Here is a 20933-nt window from a genome sequence, read left to right as displayed (position 1 = left end):
GTGGTTGTTTAGTCACTAGGTCTCTGACTCTTGTGACCCCCTGGACTGTAGCTCCTCTGTACATGGAATTTTCCAGGTAAGAATACTGGAGTGGGTTGCCAATTCCTTCTCCAGGGGATTTTCCTGACCCAAGGATCAAACCTGTGTCTACTGTCTTGGCAGATCAGATTCTTTACCACTAGCCCTTTCTTTCTATCACGTCTCTTTTCTATTCCCAGACATGTCCAGGGTTTTTCAGTGATGTCACTCATGCTCCTTCCATGTGGAGCTCCCTTTCCTTACTTCTTTCATCTCATGATATCTAAACCCATCTAATTGTCAAAGTTCAGCTTAAAGCCCCCACTCTCCACTGGTCTTGCCTGATTCCACAAAGATCACTGTGCTCATGTTAAGATGTAACACTACACTACACTTGGAAATCATTTCTCTGCCCCAGGAATTCCAGCTCTTTAGAGCACCTTGGCTGCAGTCCATGGGGTCGCTAAGAGTCGGACAGGACTGAGCGACTTCACTTTCATGCATTGGAGAAGGAAATGGCAACCCACTCCAGTGTTCTTGCCTGGAGAATCCCAGGGACAGGGAGCCTGGTGGGCTGCTGTCTATTGGGTCACACAGAGTCGGACACGACTGAAGTGACGCAGCAGCAGTAGCAGTCATCTAAGCAAAATAAATACCAGCAAGACTTAAGATATTTGAATTCTTCAGGGTTATTTTCTCAACTTTATGGCTAAAATCAAGATTCCACAGGTGGGAAATAAGTATCTGAAGAAAACCCAGTATTTTTCTTGACTAGATTTTTTTTTTTTAGTGAGGTGTTCCACAGTTTAAATTCATACATAAATAATTATCAAAATACTGAATTTTCCATATGTCCCTTAATGCCTACTAAAATGGTAATGTTTTCTTCTTTAAGTTTCCAGTGAGAAGGTATCTATTGTTTCCACACTGTCAAGGAGAAAATATGAATCAAAATCGCCTCTAAGAAGCATATATAGTGATTCTTCACTTCATCAACTTTGTGAACATCTCACTGAGTCTGTCATTTGCCATTTAATGTCAAGCATTTCTGGTAGCACCACAGATATTAGAGAAAAAGAGAAAACATCGGAAAGACAAAATGCTGCATTTAACACTATTATTTCAATTGATTCTCAAGTGTTTGAGAGTAGGTCAATTTCTGTTGGAGAACTTGCTCTAAGTATCTCTGAAATCATCACTGAAATCCTTTTAAATAGTGACATCATAGAGACCGACATTGCACAGCAAATGTTTTCGTTAACAAGAAAGTACACTTACTGCCCAGGAGTAGGTGCTGCTGACTTTGATGATCTCTTTCAGGACCTCTTAATAGGTGTGATTCAGGTACTGTCCAAAGAAATAGGGTTAAATCATCACCTTGAAAACAGCGGAAGAAACAGACCATTTCCCATGCTCAGAAGTAACAGTGTGCCCATTTGCAACAGAAGAAATACCATGCAAAGACAGAAAGGTTCCAGAGACTGGGGATTAGCTACTCACCAAATTGATCGTATCATTCAAAAAAATAAATTAAATTATTTAGCACACAAGTTAGATAGTCTGGCTGGTAGCCTAAAAACTCATGAATCCAAAGAAATAGTCAACAGAGTTTTCAGTATTGTTTTAGATTTATTTTTACCAGATGAACAGCCAGATGAGGCTATGGATTCTGAAATAAAAGCAAGAACATTTTTCTCATCATCATATGAAGAGCAATGTAATAACATACTTGGAAATAACTTAGGGCTCTCCCCTAAATCAGTTTTCCTTCTCAATGTTGTATGTGAGAAATTAATCAGAACACTTTTAGAGAAATGCACAAAGTCTGTCTTTCTTGATAATTGCCCTCTTTCTGAAGAGGTATCAGCAGAAGAATGTCAACTTTTAAAAGTACTTCAAAGTGTAGATGAAGAATTTGACTCTTGTAACGGAGCAATGGACTTTGAACAATTTCAAGGGGATTATATGTCAGACATTTTGGAAAATCTGGCAGAAACGGATCCGGATTTATTGTCATCAGACTCTATGCTTACTATTATTTCCCACAGCTTGGTTAAATCATTGATGGATAAACTACATCACAGTATACAATTCCCCCAAAGTCCACCTTTTGCAAACAAGTATTTGAAGTATGGAACAAGAGGAATACAGTCTAGTTTTATAAAAGCAAAAAGGCCAGAATTAACAGAATTGGAAAAAGGTAGAGGCGCTTTAGGATACATGAGTTATTATGGCCATGATTTGACAGGGCCCCTGAATAATCCCAGTGTAGTTAGCTCCAAAATACAAGCACCGTTTGGCAAGAAATATTCAGTAAATTTTGCTAATGTGCCACCTCTTAAAAGACAGGGAACAAAGGATACAAATACAATAGCCATCCATAATAAGCTGTATCTAGGAGATATGAATACAGGTGTTTATTCAGCCACATTTTTAGAGGACATAATTTCAGAACTGTTTTTTAATCTCTCTATTTCACTGCTGGGCAAAAATGAAAACATCATCGGTGCCCAGCTCAATGAAATGAATACATTATTTGTCAACAGTGTAGTGAATGAGTTTAATAAGGCAAGGGTCACTGTTTTACGGAATTCTGAAGAAAGGCTGTGTTTTCCACCAATCCATAAAGAAACTGTTAGTAGGATTGTTGACTCAGTTTATTATGGTGTTTTACAGCAATATAAATCAAAAGTGACCTGTGGTGGTAATCTGGCATGTGACAGTACTTCAATAGCAGAACAAATAACTAATAGCATATTGTTAGAGACTTTGCACTACCAACTCCCATCTTGCTTCAGGGAAAAGCTCTTACACAATTCATATTACCCTCTCAATGCTGAAATTATATTACAGAAACTTCAAAATAACCTGAGGGAATTTACTTCCAAACCTAGGTCTTTAACAGACTATAGCACCATGTTATCACAATCATTTTTAGAAGATATCATCAGAAGACTTTTATCTCAACTCATTCCTCCACCCAGTAAAGCTTCCTCTTTGGAAAACAAATATTTCATGAGTTCAGATTTTAATGAAATGTCTACCTGTATAATAAATAAGGTTATATCAGCCATTTCAAAACACAAAATTTGGTTCACTATATATGATAATCAATATCTGTGTACCAGAAAAAGCCTCCAGAAGATGGTGGATTCTGTTTACAGAAATATTATGCAAACCTATGACTCTCTTATTTCAATACAGAAAAGTATACTCAGCCGAAACCCAATTTTGGTTGACCGAATAGCCAGTTTTATTATCCAAGAGATTATTGAATATCACCTTCAGCCATTTTTGTATGGAGAAGGTTTACCTCGTCCAAAGACTCCTTCAGATGCAATATCGAATATGGTTAAACAAGTTCTCAACGAAGTCATAGAGTCACACAGACCCCAGACGCCATCAGCCCCAGGTATTTACTCTGAGACATTTGTAAGGGAAATTGTTGCCAGACTTTTATCAAAAATTTTCAGTCCAAAGCATAACACTGAAATTGAGCTGGAAAACATGACCCAAAAAATTGTAAACTCAGTAAATAACCATTTTGACAAAGCTAAATTTCACCTTCTATGTAATGACAAAGAACAATCTTACCCCTCTGTGGATACAGATATTGTGGACGAACTGGTCACCTCAGTTTATAGAAATGCTTTAAAACAGTATGGATTAGATCCTGAGTTTGATAAAGAGTCTGAAGACAGCAGTATTTTTGTGGAAAAAATTACCAACTTAGTTGTAGCAGCTATTTCAGATTACCTACTTCATCCACTGTTTTCTGGAAATTTGTCATCTTCATATCCTCTTTCAACAACTGACAATCTTGTTCAAGACATTCTTAGTAACATCGGTGGATCTACCATACCAAGTCAGAGTTTATCTCCATATAACACCTTCCTGCCATACACATTTTTAGAAGACATGATCAGAGTACTCTTATCTAGAATTTTTCCCTCTGCACATAGCATTGCTGCAAACAGAGAAATTCCAAAAGATAGATCAAAAACTAATTTCAATGAAATTGCTTCAGATATAATCAGTGATATTAGAAGGAAAATTTCCCAACATGAAATTCGATTCTCAAAAGATGAAGAAGGAACCAAATTTCTTTATTCAGAAGATGATATCCACCATCTCGTGGACTCAGTATTCAAAAATATTTTAAACTCTGAGTCTCAAGAATTAGTTGAGCCAAGTATCACAAGTAGTAGTGATGTTCTTATTGACAAGATAGCAGGTTTTATCATTAAACATGTCTGTCAACAACATCTTCAGCCATTTGTGGATGGAAAGTCATTACCTTCTTCATCATACACATATTTGGACGATGAGAGAAGGCAGTGGTTTCATGCCAGTGTTTATTCCTCAGAATTTTTGGAGGATGTGATTTCTGGAGTTTTAAGCAAAATATTCCACAGGGGGTTAGGCATTGTACAAACAAAATCAGTAAGAGATTCAGAAGATGAACTATGTGATAAAGCTGAAAAACTCATACATTTCATAACAGAGGAATTCTCAAGAGCTAAAGTTAGCATTTTAGAGAATGCAGAGAAAATTTTATATTTGCCTCCAGTAAAGAGAGATGTAGTCAAAAACATTATTGACATGGTGTATAGCAAAGTTGTGCAAGAATATGAAATGGAAATAATGCCTGACAAAAATTTTCTAAATGACACAAAGGCACTGGCTACAAAGATAACTGAAATCATCCTGGCCGAAACCTCTGATTTCCAAATTCATCCGAATCTTACAGAAAAGCTTCCATTTGGGTCACAATCCAAACTTAGTAGTGATATTTTGATAAAGAAAGTTCACCGTGACATTACTAAATCAAGATCCCAAAGACAGGCTTCGACAATATATACTACTATGTTATCACATACTCATTTGGAAAAAATTGTGTCTCAGCTTATATCTCAGATGAGTCCATTGGCCTCCAGTACAGAACACCAAGATACTTCTCAATCAGACTTAAGTAATACAGTTATAAAACTGATAAATGAAATCATGTCAATAATTTCAAAACATGCAGTATGTATTATTAAACATGGGAATGAAAAACATAGTATTATTTCAGAAAAAGATATCCAATCCATGGTTGATTCCATTTATGCTGCTCTTTCCTATTCAAGTATATACCAATCGCTTACAAAAGATAAAAAAGATATAAGTAATATACCTGTTACAAAAATAGCAAGTTTTATAATAAAAGAAATCTTTAACCATCATCTTCAGTCATTTTCGTCTGGAGATAAAACTATCCTTTCAGCTGCAGTTGATCAAACTTATAAACAGAAAACATTAGATCCTAAAGAAAAAGAGTTGTCCTTCATCATGAATTCAGCTGTCTTTTTGGAAGAAGTAATTTCTGAACTTTTATGTAAACTCCTTTATGCATTCTCACACAATGTTTTGGCTGCTGAAAACCCAGATATAGTGAAAGCCAAAGTTACTGGCATTGTTACAACATTAGTAAAATCCATTGTTCTGGAGTTCACCACATCAGAGATTTTTCTTGCAGATAGCTTTGATGCTGATATGTGTTTTTCAGAAGGATATAAAGAAATGGTTAAAAGAACAGTCAACCTTACTTATGAAAAAATATTAGATGAATATAAATCTCTGATTCAAATATATAGGGCTATGCAAAGTGACACTGCTTGTTTTGGAAGAAAAATATATAATTTCCTTTTGGAAGAAATTTATGACTACCAGGTAAAGTCATTAGTTTCAGGAGAATTAATATCTTCTTCCTATTCTTCTCCTCAAGCTGATAAAATCATCAGAAATGTACTCAATGTCATCACGAGAGATAGCCATGCCTTGCCGCCATGTATTACTGTGTTGCCACATTCTCTTTTAGAAGATATGATTTACAAGCTTCTAGTGCATATCTTCCCTTCAACTGACACTGAAAGTGAACTAAAAGAGGGAGAGGTTTCAGATTATGAGTTCATGGATGCAGCATCAAAACTAACTGATGAAATCATCAAAGAAATTTCTGAACATGAGATCTGTCTTGCTACAGCAGAGGAGAATACAGAAAGTGTGCAATTGGAAGTGATTGAAGATTTGATTAACTCTATATGTAATAATATTTTGAAAAAATCTGAATTTCAAGCTGAAGTCCAGAAAGATGCAAATAAAAATGGAGGCTCATTCCTCAGTAAAATAGCTGGTTTCATTATGAAGGAAATTATGGATCATCATCTGCAGCCATTTTTACGTGGTGAAGAATCATCCTCCAATAGCTTATCTAATTATGACCATGTCTCTGTACATACTATACCTGGTAAAGAAAAGACACAGCCTTCTCTATATTCAGCTACATTTTTGGAAGATGTAATTGTTGACCTTGTTCGCAAATTTTGTTCTCTTCCAAGTAATACTGAAGAGATTAAGAAAAAAGAAAAATCAGAGCCAGATGTTGTGAGCTTAGCTATAAAATTTGCAAACTCTCTGATAGGAGAATTTAGGAAAAGTGAAATTAAAGTTCTACCAAATGCTGAAGAAATGCTTTCTTTTCCCCCAATTGATAAAGAGACAGTTGATAAGATATCCGATTTTGTGTATGATCAGTTCATAGGAACCTATGAATCTAATGATATTCAGAAGAATGGTAAAAATAACATTGTTATAGAAATGATTGCTACTTTAACCCAGAAGGCAATCTCTGCTTTCAAGATCCAACCACTTTTTTCAGGAGACTGGTCTTCTACTTTCTTTTCATTTCTAAATCCAGATAACATCACTCAAAGGGTTAAACACCTTCCACAGCAAACATCTACACAGATAAACAGATGCTTAAAAGAGAATCAACTTACTTTACCAGAAGAGTCATATAAACACACGTCTCTAACTTCAGACCAGAAAAATGTGTTGGATACTTTGGAAGTAGATAGAGGTGCAATGAGCAAAAAGAAAAGTTTGGAAACTAAGGAGACATCAATGAAAATAGGTGATATCCAAGACCCAGTGGTTACCTCTGTAACTAGTATTATGAAAAGCAATGTAGTTAACCTGTTATCAGGACCAGCTGCAGGTGTGGCAAATAAAGAGAATAAAAACAAAATGGGAATTCCAGTTCAAAAATACAATGGATCAAAAGTTACTTGTCCAACTACTAGTGTGAAAACTAAAGAAAAACAGGAGCCATATTTGAAGGGAACACTCAAAAATAATGAAACTGACAAGAAAAGAATATCAGCTTCAGATAAGGAGGGGCGAGGTAAGGAGGTACACACACAATTTCTAGTAGCTACTGATGGTGAAAGGGGAATCTTTCAACTAGATTTTAAAATAGACAATGAGAAGAAGGTTGACGAAACAAGAGAAAGTTCATTAAAAACAGGAGACAACTCCCTCCAGTTACCTTCTTTGATAGCCAAAGTGAGAAATACAGAGAACACAATCGAGAAACCTTCAGAAGCAGTTACTCAGAAGACAAACGACGAGGACAGGAAAGACTCTTCAGCTCAAATAAACATACAGGAAGGACAGTACTCAGATTATGAATTAGTCGAAAATGTCACTAAAAATATTTATGAAAATATCTTTGGAATGTACCATTCTCAAGAATCAGCTGATTATTTAAAACAACAAAGTCTTCCAAGTCATACAGCATCACCTCTAACTCAAGCATTGCCTGTAACTCAAGAGATTGGCAAGGATTTTGCACAGTCTGTTTTAACAAAGGATTTATCCCTCTCAGCCAACAAAAATCTCCCTGCCAAAGAGGAAGAAGAAAAAGAGGATGCAAGCAAAATAGAAAAAGAGAGGGAGAAGAAGAGGGGGGGAAGAAGAGAAGATGACAGCGTGAAAGTTAAGGATATTAAAAAGGAACCAAGTAAACCAGACAGTCCCCAGTACCCACCAAAACGTGAACCTGGAGTTTTCCCTGCTAAATTTTTAGAAGATGTTATTACTGAAACGATTAACAAATTGGTCTTTTCTTCCTCACCAGAAACACAAACATATGATAGATGTCAAAATGTATGTGATGATGAAAATCAAGCTGAACTCTATGACACAGCTATGAGACTTATTGATTCTCTGCTAAAGGAGTTTTCTGATGCTCAAATTAAGGTATTTAGGCCAGATAAAGAATATCAGTTTTTTCCACCTGCAGATAAAGTGTCATCAGTTCCTAAGGAATATCCCAGGCATAAAGAATCAAATATAAATGAAGCACCATGCAACATTAAGACAATAACTGTGGATAAGAGTCATACAATGACTGAAAAACCGTCTTCAAATAAGATACCTTTTTTAGATAAAATGTCATCAATTGATAAAACATTGGTCAACAAAGTTGTCCATGCCTCTGTGTGCAATATTTTGAAGGAATATAAATCTCAAGACTCCATTTGTAAGAATATAAAGAGTAATGGGGGACATTTAGTAAGAAGATTAACTAGTGCAATGATAAATGAAATTTTTCAACATAAGCTTAATTTGATATTGTGTGATGAGTTTCCAGCTTCGTCATGTTTGCCTCTGGAAACTAAGGATGTTGTTAAAAAGGTCCAAAAATTGGCTCAAACAGCCAACAAAGAATGTCAGACATCATCACCATATACCATCATACTGCCTCATGAATTTTTAGAGAATGTGATTTCTACTCTTTTATCTAAAATTTTCTCAACCATATCAAACATCAAAACAGAAACATATGAGGGCAGCTGGTTTACAGAACTGGATTTCCTTCAAATGAAGTTATTAAGTATAGTTACAACAGAGATCTCCAAAGATGAAAATATGATTATACAGTATGTGGAATCCTTACATCCCAGTGATGATGAAGCTATTCAATTAGTGGTTCAATCACTCTATGATAATCTCTTGTCACAATTTGGGTCACAAGAGAGTATACAAAATTGTGCAGCCAGTGGATGCAGAATTCTTTCAGAAACCATAGTTGACTTAATTCGACGAGAAGTGACTGGCAATCAGTTGCAGAACTACTTTTCTGGAGAGCTAACACCATATCAGTGTGCAGAAGTTGACAATGTTGTTGAAAATATTCTTAAAGATGTAATCCAAACGGCTGACATTCCCCAGCCTCATCCATCACAGGCGTGTATTCTGCCTTATAACATAATAGAAGAAATTGCTGTAAAATTTTTATTGAAGCTTTTATCTGTGTTTCCAAAGGTCGATAAGGAAAGACCCAAATCCCTAGAAACTGAAATGCAAAAAATAACATCAAAAATATTAAATTCAATACAAGAAGTTATCTCCAAAAATAAGATTAAAGTAGTATCACCAGCAAAGGAAATACCTACTGCACTTTTAGCTAACAATGAAGCTATTGAAAAAGTAGTTAATTCTGTTTATATCAGTATTTTAAAACACTCTGGCTCACTCGCTTCTATATTTAAAGATTTAATGGGTAAGAGTAATATCCTCTCTGATATAATAGGGTTTTTAATGGTGAAAGAAATTTCCAAATCTAAATTTCAACCTCAAATACAGGAAGAATTATCAGGTCCAGAATTAGCTCTGGAAGCTGTTAAAATTATGGAAAAAGTAGTCAAAATGGTTGATAAATTTAAGTCCCAGGAAAAGTCTTCATCCAAAAAAGTTTCTATGTTAGATGCCATGTTTTTAGAGGAAGCACTGGCCTTGTTCTTGGCTAAAATAGTAAGGTTGCCAAGTGAGTCAAGCAAACACGCAAAAAACTTATCAAAGCCTGAATTAAGTAAAATTGCATCTCAACTGACAAAATCTGTGACGGCTGAAATTTCAAAGAGTAATATTAATCTTGTTGCTACTGATTCTGAAGGATACTTTCTAAATCCAGAAAGTATAGAAATGGTTTCTCAGGTTATTGATTCTATTTATAGCAATGTACTACAACAATCTGGAAGCCAAAAGGATCTTTATCATGATATAAAAAGTACAAACAGAGTTTTCCCTAAAAAAGTGGCTAATTTAATTGTTAATGAAGTTTCCAATTTTCCCTTCGATTCAGCTAGTCCAAAGAATTCAAATGCTTGTTTCCTTGGAGATCTAGACATTAACAGAATTGTTGAAAAGGCACAAGAGCATGCTGTTAACATGATTCCTGACTTAGATAAGAAATCAACTAAAGATTCAATTGTAGAGGACTTTGCAATTAAAATAATTCCACATGTTGGGAATAAACCCCTCAAAATAGATCCAAACATTATCTCAGAACACTTAGCAGTAATTTCTGTAAAAACTCAACCCCTTGAGAAACTTCAGACAGAATGTTTAAAGAATACTGGACATAACATAGCAGAACTGAGAAGAGCATCAATAAGTGGAAGAAGTTATCCCTCAAACACATTTACTATAAGAGAGTTGAAGAGAGAAAGACGGACCTCATTGAATAAGATAGGACGACTAGATATAAAACCCTTTGAGGTAAGTATAAGAAGAATAGCACACACAAAAAAAGTGAGAAATGGTTGTCCTGTTCTGCTCCTCAAATAGTTATATGAGAATGTGTTTTTGTTGTTGTTATTGTCCAACCCAATAGGAAAATTGGTGGCACAAGTTTATCTGTATAGTTATATGACTTACTGGGACTTGCCATTCCAGCTCTGAGGCTCATTCTAAAAGTCTCAGGCTAGTTTTCCTAAGACAATCAATTTAAACTTTAAAAAATAATAATAATGATGATGAGAATACAGGGATATAACCTTGACTGGCCTTCCCAGGTGGCTCAGAGGATAAAGAATCTGCCTGCAGTTCAGGAGATCAGGTTTCAATCCCTGGGTCAGGAAAATCCCCTAGAGAAGGGCATGGCAACCCACCCCAATATTCTTGCCTGAAGAATTCTATGAACAGAGGAGCCTGGCAGGGTATAGTCTGTGGGGTCACAAAGAGTTGGACACGACTGAGCAGCTCTCATACAAACACATACACACACACACACACACACACACACACACACACGACAGCAGAATTGTGCTGACTGAAATAATAATAAAACTATCTAAAATAGATTTCTCAAATATAAAGCTCTACAGCAGTAATACTACTCTTTTTACTTTTAGCAACATTTGTCAACACACATCAGAATACAACCTTTTAGATTATAATAGTTTCTTATTATTTCACTTTAATAGTCTTCCTCAGGTTCTTCTATAATCTCAAGAAGTGTTAAGTTTCTTCTTATCCTTCTAGATTTAGCTGCTTTAATGTTTCCATGTTTATGAATCTGTTTCCTCTTGTTTTAGTCCCTAATTCTGCTCTGCAGTTCCATATTTAGGCCCCAAATATATTAAACTAGTGGAGACTTTAAAATGCAAAAATGATATCCTTGTTACAAGGAAACTGTACAACTGAGGACAAAGGATGGTCTGGCCAATGGAATTACACTAATCTACACATTTTTATCAGAGCCCCTTGTACTGATCGTGTTCTCTCATAAGAAGACAGAGTGTGCTTAGGGTATAATTTATGTTTGGACAATGAGCCAAGTTTTATAGAACTATTCTCCTTGGAGCAGGCACTTGAAGTAAATTTTCTTCAGCACTGTCCTACAACCCATTGAACTAGGTATCAGGGCTGTTAAATATGTTAATTGGCACTTATGTGTCATTTATAGCCCACAGAAAGCAGGAAGATAATATTTAAATGAAAATAATGGCCATTTTTCTCTTAAGGGGGGGAAAATTCATCCAAAAAAATGAAGCACAAATGAAGCAGACCTAGACAACTCTGATAAGACATGATTTGAACCAGTCTGGGTATCAATGTTATCAATCTCCTGCACAGGGACAAAAAGACTAAAGAATAGTAGATCAGAGCAGAGAATCTAGGTATTTGTTGGCTGTGCCCCAGGGCTTTATTTCCTTTTTGAGATACCATAAATTCCTAACACACTAGGCATGTACATATTAAAACTATTTATCGTAACAAAGCCAGATAGAATGATTTTGGATTTTCTAAACCACTGCCTGCCCTGCCCCCCTACACCCTGCCAATAATACAGAAAATCAAAACTGATTGTGTTTTAAGTTCTTAAGGAGACTGTTTGTATATTTATTTCCATAGAAAATATTCTTTTCTGGTACCAATATTTTAAAAATTGGCTTGCAGTGTTCCAAAGGAATGTTGAGGTCTAGGATTAGGAACAATTTGGAGGTTCTGTGGCATCATCAAAGGCTACTGAAATGGGGATGTTATATTACTCAATTATAATTGTCTTTTCTTTAGACATTTAGATCTGTCTTTAGACATTGAAAATGAAAGGTGAGATTTGCCTAGGGAGGTGAGAGAAAAATGAAGACTTATGTTTTGAAGATTCTTTTGGAAAATATATCCAAAGAATCAAGAGTGGAATGATAGAGATTAAAGAGTCAGAGACCTTCACAATCTTCGTCTTTCATCATTTTTAAAAATCAAGAGCAGATAATACACTGATTTTCTATTGAAAATATGTACATTTCAGTTTATCTTTGCTGACCTATCTACAGTTTTAGAAAAATATATCATCATGTCTACTTTTCTCACAAACTTCCAAAGTAAAAGAATAAAAAATATATATACATGATGCAGCAAAATACAAAGTTTAAGCAAAAAAAAAGCAAAAGAAGAACCTGTGTTAGTCCTTCATTAAACTCTGGAGTAAATTATGGTAGATTAATAAAATGGTATGATAAATTACATACAATCCCTGAATGTAAAAGAAATGATACTAACAAATATTTCTTACAATTTTCATGTTTCTTTTTTAAAATATTGCTAATGTAAACATAGCATCTGAAGATATTATTTTAAACTAAAACTAGAAATCATACTGAAATAGCTCTTTTATAACAGAATCACAGGAAAAGTGATTGAGGCATTTGTTTCTGATATTCATTATACCTTCAATTCTAGGCTGTTTGCAGAAATTCCTTTCAGAATATAAGAAAGCCTGATATCACCAAAGTGGAGCTTTTAAAAGATGTTCAGAACAAAAAAGAACTTATCCTCCGGTTAGTAGCTCATGATATTGAACAGGAAATCTCAGAAAGTAACATAGAAGAGGAACTAACTTCATCTGATGAAGATGAAGTTGTTTTAAGAGAGATTGTACAAGAACACTCAGGAGAAAATATTGAAGATCAAGTGAAAGATTCCACAAAGCCAGTAGAAAGCAAAGTCGTTTCTCCCAAGCCAACACAAAGCACAAGCAGTCTGAAAAAGTTTTTTTCACTAAGTAAATGTTGTCAGCCCACATCCAATGCAAATGTTGAACATACTGGAACAATGTCAAATCATGTAATAGAAGCTAAGAAGGGACAAATTAAAAGAACTATTGCTGAACTTGACATGTCCCCCTGCTCAGGAACCTTCACTGAAACAGATTCTACTTGGGAGGAAAAGTCACAAAGTAAGGTGAGTGAGAAACATGACTCTCAATAACCAGATGTTTGTGGAAAGAGTAGAGGTCTTCAGAGATTCTGTCCAAGAATGCACCTTAATTGAGTAGAAAAGAATACTTTTAGTATTCTTTGGTTCCAGAGAGTCTCTTCCTAAGTCTGGCAACATTTACAGTATGCAAGAAATGCATACAGTATGCAAGAAAAATTTACAATATGAAAGAAACTTTTCTTGAAATTTTATAACATGCATAGAACACAATTGAAGTAAAGCAGATAATGGAAAGAGACATAGAATAATTAGAAAGCCAAGGATGACAGAAAAGGAAGCTACTTAAGAGAAGTGAAAGTTAATCATTTACATATTTTAGAAGATTTCATCCCTTTTATATTTTGACTGGTAAATACATTTTCAACAAGTAGGGTAGGACCAGAAGATGGGTCAAGGTAGGAGGTAATTTAAAAAAAAAAAAAAAAAAAACAAAAAACAACAACCAACTTCAGATTGTCTGGCTTTCAATCCCAACTCTATCTTTAATAGCTATGCATCTTTTGGGCAAGTTACATAGCATTTTTTTTTAAACACGTTGCTTAACCAACTTGCCCAAAGTTAACAAGTTAATAAAAATATTTTAAATATCACCCTTGCAATCAGCCCATAAACTCTATATTCATGGAGAACAGCTTTCATCCCTAGTACCAAGTGCCTCACATAAGATAATGGTTTGGACTTCAGTGACTCTTTGGGTGGTCCCTGTTCAAAAATGTATACCAAAGTACGTTTTTGAAAAGTATATATGATTTAGGGTTTCCTGGTGGGATAATCTTATTGATTATACATTTGACATGATTCCCAAGTTAACACGAAAGCTGAGATGAACCAGAAACAACAGATACAACTCTGTTCAGTTCAAAAGCTTCCCAGGCAAATCATCTTAACACATACTTTGAACTATTTGCTGGGAATCTATGTGATTACATGACTAGATGCAGTCTGCAGAATAGTTTTCTTGAGCCACATATTCAGAAGTACTGACTTCATAGATAACTGAAGAATTAACATTAACAAAAGTAAAAATAGATTGTATAAACAGTAATCCCAGTAATAGTAGTCTATTTTTTCAAGATTATAACAGACACAACACTAAACATATTCTTATAAAAGTTATGGCCTTAAAATCACACATGACTTCCCAACAAACCAGATCAGAGTACAGGTTCACATGATTGAGTTGACAAGCTTCTGAACTGCCAGAGTTATATCTCTGTTCTTTTTGAACTAAGTTTCCATAAAATACCTGTAAAGTACAGAACTGGAAAACCATATACATCAAACTTTGTGCTATGTTTATCTTTAGCATTTACTCAAACTTCAATGTATTGTCTAGAACCTTTCACTAGCCATTTCCTAAAAACTATATTGGAAAAAGACATTTTAATTAGAACTATAGGTTCCATCCATTTTTAAGTAATCTCTGAAACTTTTTCTAATTATAGTGCATGGTAAGAGGGGAGAATATGCCAAGTATATGGTAAAATGCTCATCAAATGTAATGCATAGCTTGCACTTTTCCAGAAAGAAGAAAAAATTCCTACTACTGAGCCGCCACATTACTTCATACACAGAATTATGAGTTCATCTTCATACAACCAAGAAGATCTGATTTCATATGCCAGGTATATGAAATTAAAGCAATATAAAATAGCAATCTGAGATCAGGGTAATGCTTCTGGGAAGAATGAAGTCCCTGGTAAAACTTGATAGGGCAAGTATTCAACCCTATAACTTCTTTCACTCCTCATCCTTTCCTCCCCTACCTCTCACTGTGCTTCTCTAAGGCCTTTTCATTCTATCTGATGCCCCATTCCTAGTTACCTGCCCTCTACATTCTTCCTAGTCTAACAGTGTCTTGAATTAAGAATTTGCTACTGTGTTATGGCTTTTGTTTTGTTTTTTAATCTGGAAGATAGTTCAGATACAAATGCAACCCAGTGCCTTTCAGCCCAAAGTGTTCCTACTCAACTCTCTTTAAGTAATTCAATGTTCCAGTATGTATGAATCCAAATAAGAGAGGGAACAGTGTAAGCTGGAGCATTCAGAGATGAATTCTAGAAAACAGTGTAGTTTATTGTGGGTCTGTATAGATAGACAGCATTTACATGAGAAGGCAACCCAAGTTTGGATGATTATTGGAGCAGTCTGAACTGTGTAGCTGTGAGATCAGATTGCCAACATTTATTGAACCATAGAGAAAGCAAGGGAATTCCAGAAAAACATCTACCTCTGTTTTGACTACACTAAAGCCTTTGACTGTGTGGATCATAACAAACTGTGGAAAACTCTTAAAGAGATGGGAATACCAGACCATTTTACCTATGTCATGAGAAACCTGTATGTGAGTCAAGAAGCAACAGTGAGAGCCCTGTATGAAACAACAGATTGGTCCAGGACTGAGAAAGGAGTACATCAGGGCTATCTGTTGTCACCCTGCTTATTAACTTTTATGCTGAGCACATCATGAGAAATGCCAGGCTGGATGAGTTACACACTGGAATCAAGATAGGCGGGAAAAACATCAACAACCTCAGATACACAGATGATTCCACTCTAATGGCAGAAAGCAAGGAGGAACTAAAGAACCTCTTGATGAAGATGAAAGAAGAAAGTGAAAGAGTCAGCTCAAAACTAAATATTAAAAAACTAAGATCATGGCATTGAGCCCCATTATTTTATGGCAAATAGAAGGGGAAAATGTGGAAGCAGTGACAGATTTACTCTTCTTGGGCTCTCAAATAACTGTGGATGGTTACTGCAGCCATGAAATCAGAAGACGATTGCTTCTCAGCAGGAAAGCTTTGACAAACATAGACAGTGTGTTGAAAAGCAGAGACATTACTCTGCCGACAAAGGTCTATATAGTCAAGGCTATGGTCTTCCCAGTGGTCCCATAAGGTTGTGAGAACTGAACCGTAAAGAAGGCAGAGTGCCAAAAAATTGATGCCTTCAAACTGTGGAGCTGGAGAAGACTCCTGAGAGTCCCTTGTACAGCAAGTTGATCAAACTAGTTGATCTTAAAGGAAATCAACCCTGAGTACTAATTGAAAGAACTGATGCTGAAGCTGAAGCTCCAGTATTTTGGTCACCTGATGTAAAGAGCCAAAACTTTGGAAAATCCCTGATGCTGGGAAATACTGAGGGCAGAAGAAGAGAGTGTCAGACAATGAGATGGCTGGATGGCATTATTGATGCAATGGACATGAACTTGGGCAAACTCCAAGAGATGGTAGGGGACAGGGAGGTCTGACGTGCTGCAGTCCATTGGGTTACAAAGAATCAGAAACATCTGGGTGACTGAACAACACCAACAGACTTGAAATCTAATTAGATTTCTAATCTAATCATATCTAGAACAGAAGTTGCCTAAAATTATTCTTAAGTTTATAAGAGTATTCATAACCTAGAAATGGAAATATTTCTATTGTAGGAGGAGCAATAGATATAAATAGAAAAATCTACCTGGTTATAATTTTTCCCCACACAGCATAATGCAATTCTTTTTGACATAATATTTTGGGACATTTGTTCCTGGCCAAATTATTGCCCCTTGTTCCTAAATAATGATTGATTGTATTAACAGACAAATTAGTAATGCAGGTACCCCTCTATTATTTATATCAGTGAAGACAGAGGGCATAGATAATGCCAACTGAAAGTCAATTTAGAGCAAGGTAGCAGGCCAAGAAAATGCAAACCCTTATTTTCTTGTAGAAACAAAAATAACTATAGACTGATAAAACAACTTTACAAGAGCTCTAGAAACCAATCAAATAACAGCATCAACAAAGGGAATGCCCAAAGAAAGGCCACATTCAAAGTGGCAGGAAATTCCACAGACTTTTCTTATCTTTGCCCAACCCCCTTCTGCAACATGATGTGGCATAGCTGGGAAGAAATGGCCCAATTCCATTTTTTTTCTCTTGGAATAGAAAGAGCAGATTGGAACTTATTTGCAATGTTTGGATCTGTGGACTACCTGAGAGACTATTTCTGTCTCACCTGAAGAAGCACAGATTGGGAATGATGGCATAGTTTGGATCTAAGCCTGGAAGCCCCAGAAGTCAGTAGATGGATGCCATGGTGCATGGAAATCACAAGGGACTACAGATGCACAGACACCTGAAGGCAAGAGATTACAGATGCAGGAAAACAACAGAATAGCTAAGGCCCTGAGAAGAAACCTTGGATATGCAGATGATCACCCTTATGGCAGAAAGTGAAGAGGAACTAAAGAGCATCTTGATGAAAGTGAAAGAGGAGAGTGAAAAAGCTGGCTTAAAACTTAACATTCAGAAAACTAAGATCATGGCATCCGGTCCCATTACTTCATGGCAGATAGATGGGGAAACAATGGAAACAGTGACAGACTTTATTTTCTTGGGCTCCAAAATCACTGCAGATGGTGACTGCAGCCATGAAATTAAAAGACGCTTGCTCCTTGGAAGGAAAGTTACGACCAACCTAGACAGCATATTAAAAAGCAGAGACATTGCTTTGCCGACAAAAGTCCATCTAGTCAAAGCTATGTTTTTTCCAGTAGTCATGTATGGATGTGAGAGTTGTACTATAAAGAAAGCTGATCACAGAAGAATTGATGCTTTTGAACTGTGATGTTGGAGACAACTCTCAAGAGCCCCTTGGACTGCAAGGAGATCAAGCCAGTCAGTCATAAAGAAATCAGTCCTGAACATTCATTGGAAGGACTGATGCTGAAGGTGAAAGTCCAATACTTTGGCCACCTGAAGCAAAGAACTGACTCATTGGAAAAGACACTGATGCTGGGAAAGAGTGAGGGCAGGAGGAGAAGGGGACGACAGAGGATGAGCTGGTTGGATGGCATCACCGAGTTGATGGACATGATTTTGAGTATGCTCCAGGAGTTGGTGATGGACAGAGAGGCCTGGCATGCTGCAGTCCATGGGGTCGCAAAGAGTCAGACACGACTGAGTGACTGAACTAAACTGAGAAGAAATATGATTATACTCTTAGGAAACAAAATATTTAACAGCAGGTTGGGAAAATTGAAGAAGGAAAAGCAGAAGTACATACATAGGCCCAGAAGGACATAGTCCCAGAAGGACATAGGCCCAGAACAAGATGAACACCTGAAGGCTTTACCTCTGTCTGTTCCCAAGGTTTCCCATTCTGTTAGTTAGTGAAGGGTTTCTACACCAATCTTCAAAAGCTGGAAGAGATAACTGTTTCTTTAAATGCTCAAATTCCATCATAAGATCGCAATGTATATTAAGAAACAAGAAAATTTGGCACATTTTTAAGAAACCAAATAAATCCTCATAAAATGTCCATGGAGAAGCACACCAAATGGATATATATGACAAAGAGTTTAAAATAACTGAAACACAAAGAACCAAAGGAAGTCAAAGGAAAAGTATATGAAAAAAAAATCATACAAATAAAAATTAAGAGATTAAAACCTGGAAAAAGGAACTGGTCAGAACTAACAAATTCTGTAACTGAAAAATATAGCAACTAAATTGTAAGATCCACTAGATGGGCTCAAAAGCAGTCACAATCAAGCAGAAGAAATAATCAGTGAATTTGAACACAAGTCACTTGAAATTATTGAGTCTGACAAGTAAAAAGAAGAGGCTGAAACAAAGAGTGAACAGATTCTATGGAACTTAAGGGATATCATCAAGCATACCAATACACACACACCCACACACACACTATGGTCAGTTCCAGAGAAAACAGAGAAAAAGGGAAAGAGGATTATTTTAGGAAATATGGCTAAAACCTCCTCAAATTTGAAAAAGCATGAATATACAAATAATAAATTCAGTGAATTTTAAGTAACATAAGTGCACAGAGACTACCTGAAACATAATCACAACCATCAAAAGACAAAGACAAAAGAGAATCTTCAGGTGGCACCATAGGGATTGCTTGTACATGAGATCTCCATAGATCTCAATCTGTTCCCTGTTCACTGTCAGTAAAACTTTTAGAGGAAACCTTGCAGGATGGAAGGCAGTAGATTATATATTTAAAGGGCTAAAAGAGAAAACTGTCATGTGACAACTCTATTACCAGTAAAAAAAATACCCTTGAAAATGAAAGAGAAATCAGAACATTCGAAAATAGAAAATGAAATGCAAGAAATGTTAACACAAGTTCTTCAAATTGAAACTAAAGGATGTTGGATGGTAACTCAAAGCCGTATGAAAATTTTAAATTCTCTAGTAAAGTTAAATATATCGACAAATGTAAAAATCAGTATTATAATAATTCTAGGTGGATTCTTTACTATCTGAGCCACCAGGGAAACCCAAAGACTAAAATGGAATTTATATAAAGCCATAATTTGGGACAGCAGTAACAAAGGGATGGTGCTTGATCTATCAAGGAGTAGAGTTTTGTATGCAGCTGGGGTTAAATTGATATCAGCTTAATTATCATAACTTTAAGATATTGTATGTACTCTCCATGTTAACAACAAAGAAAATAACTATAAAATATACATGAAAGGAAACAGAAAGGGAATCAAAATGTGTCTCTGTAAAACCTCAACTAATAGGAAGGAAGGCAGCAGTGGAGCAAATGAGGGATTTCATTCTTCAACATAATAAAGGTAGTATCTGACAAACCTACAGCTAACATTATATATAACCATAAAAAGCTGAAAGCATTTCCTTTAAGATCAGAAAGAAGACAAGGATGTCTACTCTGTCCAGTTTTATTCAACAATAGTTGATACTCTCATCACTTCTATTCAATATATTACCAGAAGTCCTAGCCAAAACAATTAGGCAAGAAATAAAAGGTATCTAAATTGGAAGAGAATTAAAATGAGCTCTGCTCATAGATGGTATTATCTTATATGTATAAAATCAAATGATGCCATACCAAAAAAAAAAATACTTTTAAAAGAAATATATGAGTTAATCAAAGTTGCTAGATATAGAATTAACCCAGAAGAAAACCATTACATTTCAATACTCCAATGAAAACTGAAAAACATACCTGGAGGAAATTTAAAAAGACACAAATTAATGGAAATATTCTGTTAAGATTTTAATAATACTCAAAGGATTGTACAGACTAAATGGAATCCTTATAAAAATTCTGACTTTTTGCAGAAAAAGAAAAAATACATTTGAATATTTATATGGTATCTCAAAGAACTTCCAGTAGCCGAAACAATCCTGAAAAGAAAGAACAAACTTGGACTCCTGATTACAAAACTTATTATAGAATCATGGTAATCAAAGCAATGTGGTGCTGATATAAAGACAGATATGTAGAGCAATGGAATAAAATAAATAACACAGAACAGATCTTTAATATATCAAAAACTTTTTTATAAGCATCCCAAGACCATTAAATGGAGAAAAACGTCTTTTCACCAGATGGCATTGAGAAAACTAGATAACCACACACAAAAATAAACTTAGACCTTTACCTTATACTATGTAGAAAAGCTAATTCAAAATGGGTCAAAGACGCCTAAGTAAACTATAGAATTCTTGTAAGAAAACATAGAGGGAAAGCCCATGACA

The 20933-nt window shown here is 35.6% G+C and overlaps 1 protein-coding gene across 1 annotated transcript in view; it reads left to right on the top strand.

The window, feature by feature from the left end:
- FSIP2 (fibrous sheath interacting protein 2) overlaps positions 1 to 20933 on the top strand; it is a 142046-nt gene that overhangs the window by 106437 nt on the left and 14676 nt on the right. Inside the window, exons 16-18 of the mRNA XM_069573755.1 lie at positions 914 to 10404; positions 12871 to 13371; positions 14932 to 15032. Of these exons, the coding sequence (XP_069429856.1) occupies positions 914 to 10404; positions 12871 to 13371; positions 14932 to 15032 (10093 nt within the window). The remainder of the gene's footprint in view (positions 1 to 913; positions 10405 to 12870; positions 13372 to 14931; positions 15033 to 20933) is intronic.

Source organism: Ovis canadensis, chromosome 2 (genome assembly GCF_042477335.2).
Source record: "Ovis canadensis isolate MfBH-ARS-UI-01 breed Bighorn chromosome 2, ARS-UI_OviCan_v2, whole genome shotgun sequence".
In the NCBI taxonomy this organism is placed as follows: Eukaryota; Metazoa; Chordata; class Mammalia; order Artiodactyla; family Bovidae; genus Ovis; species Ovis canadensis.
The sequence above is the reverse complement of the archived record's forward strand: the minus strand, read 5'-3'. Positions and strand labels throughout refer to the sequence as shown.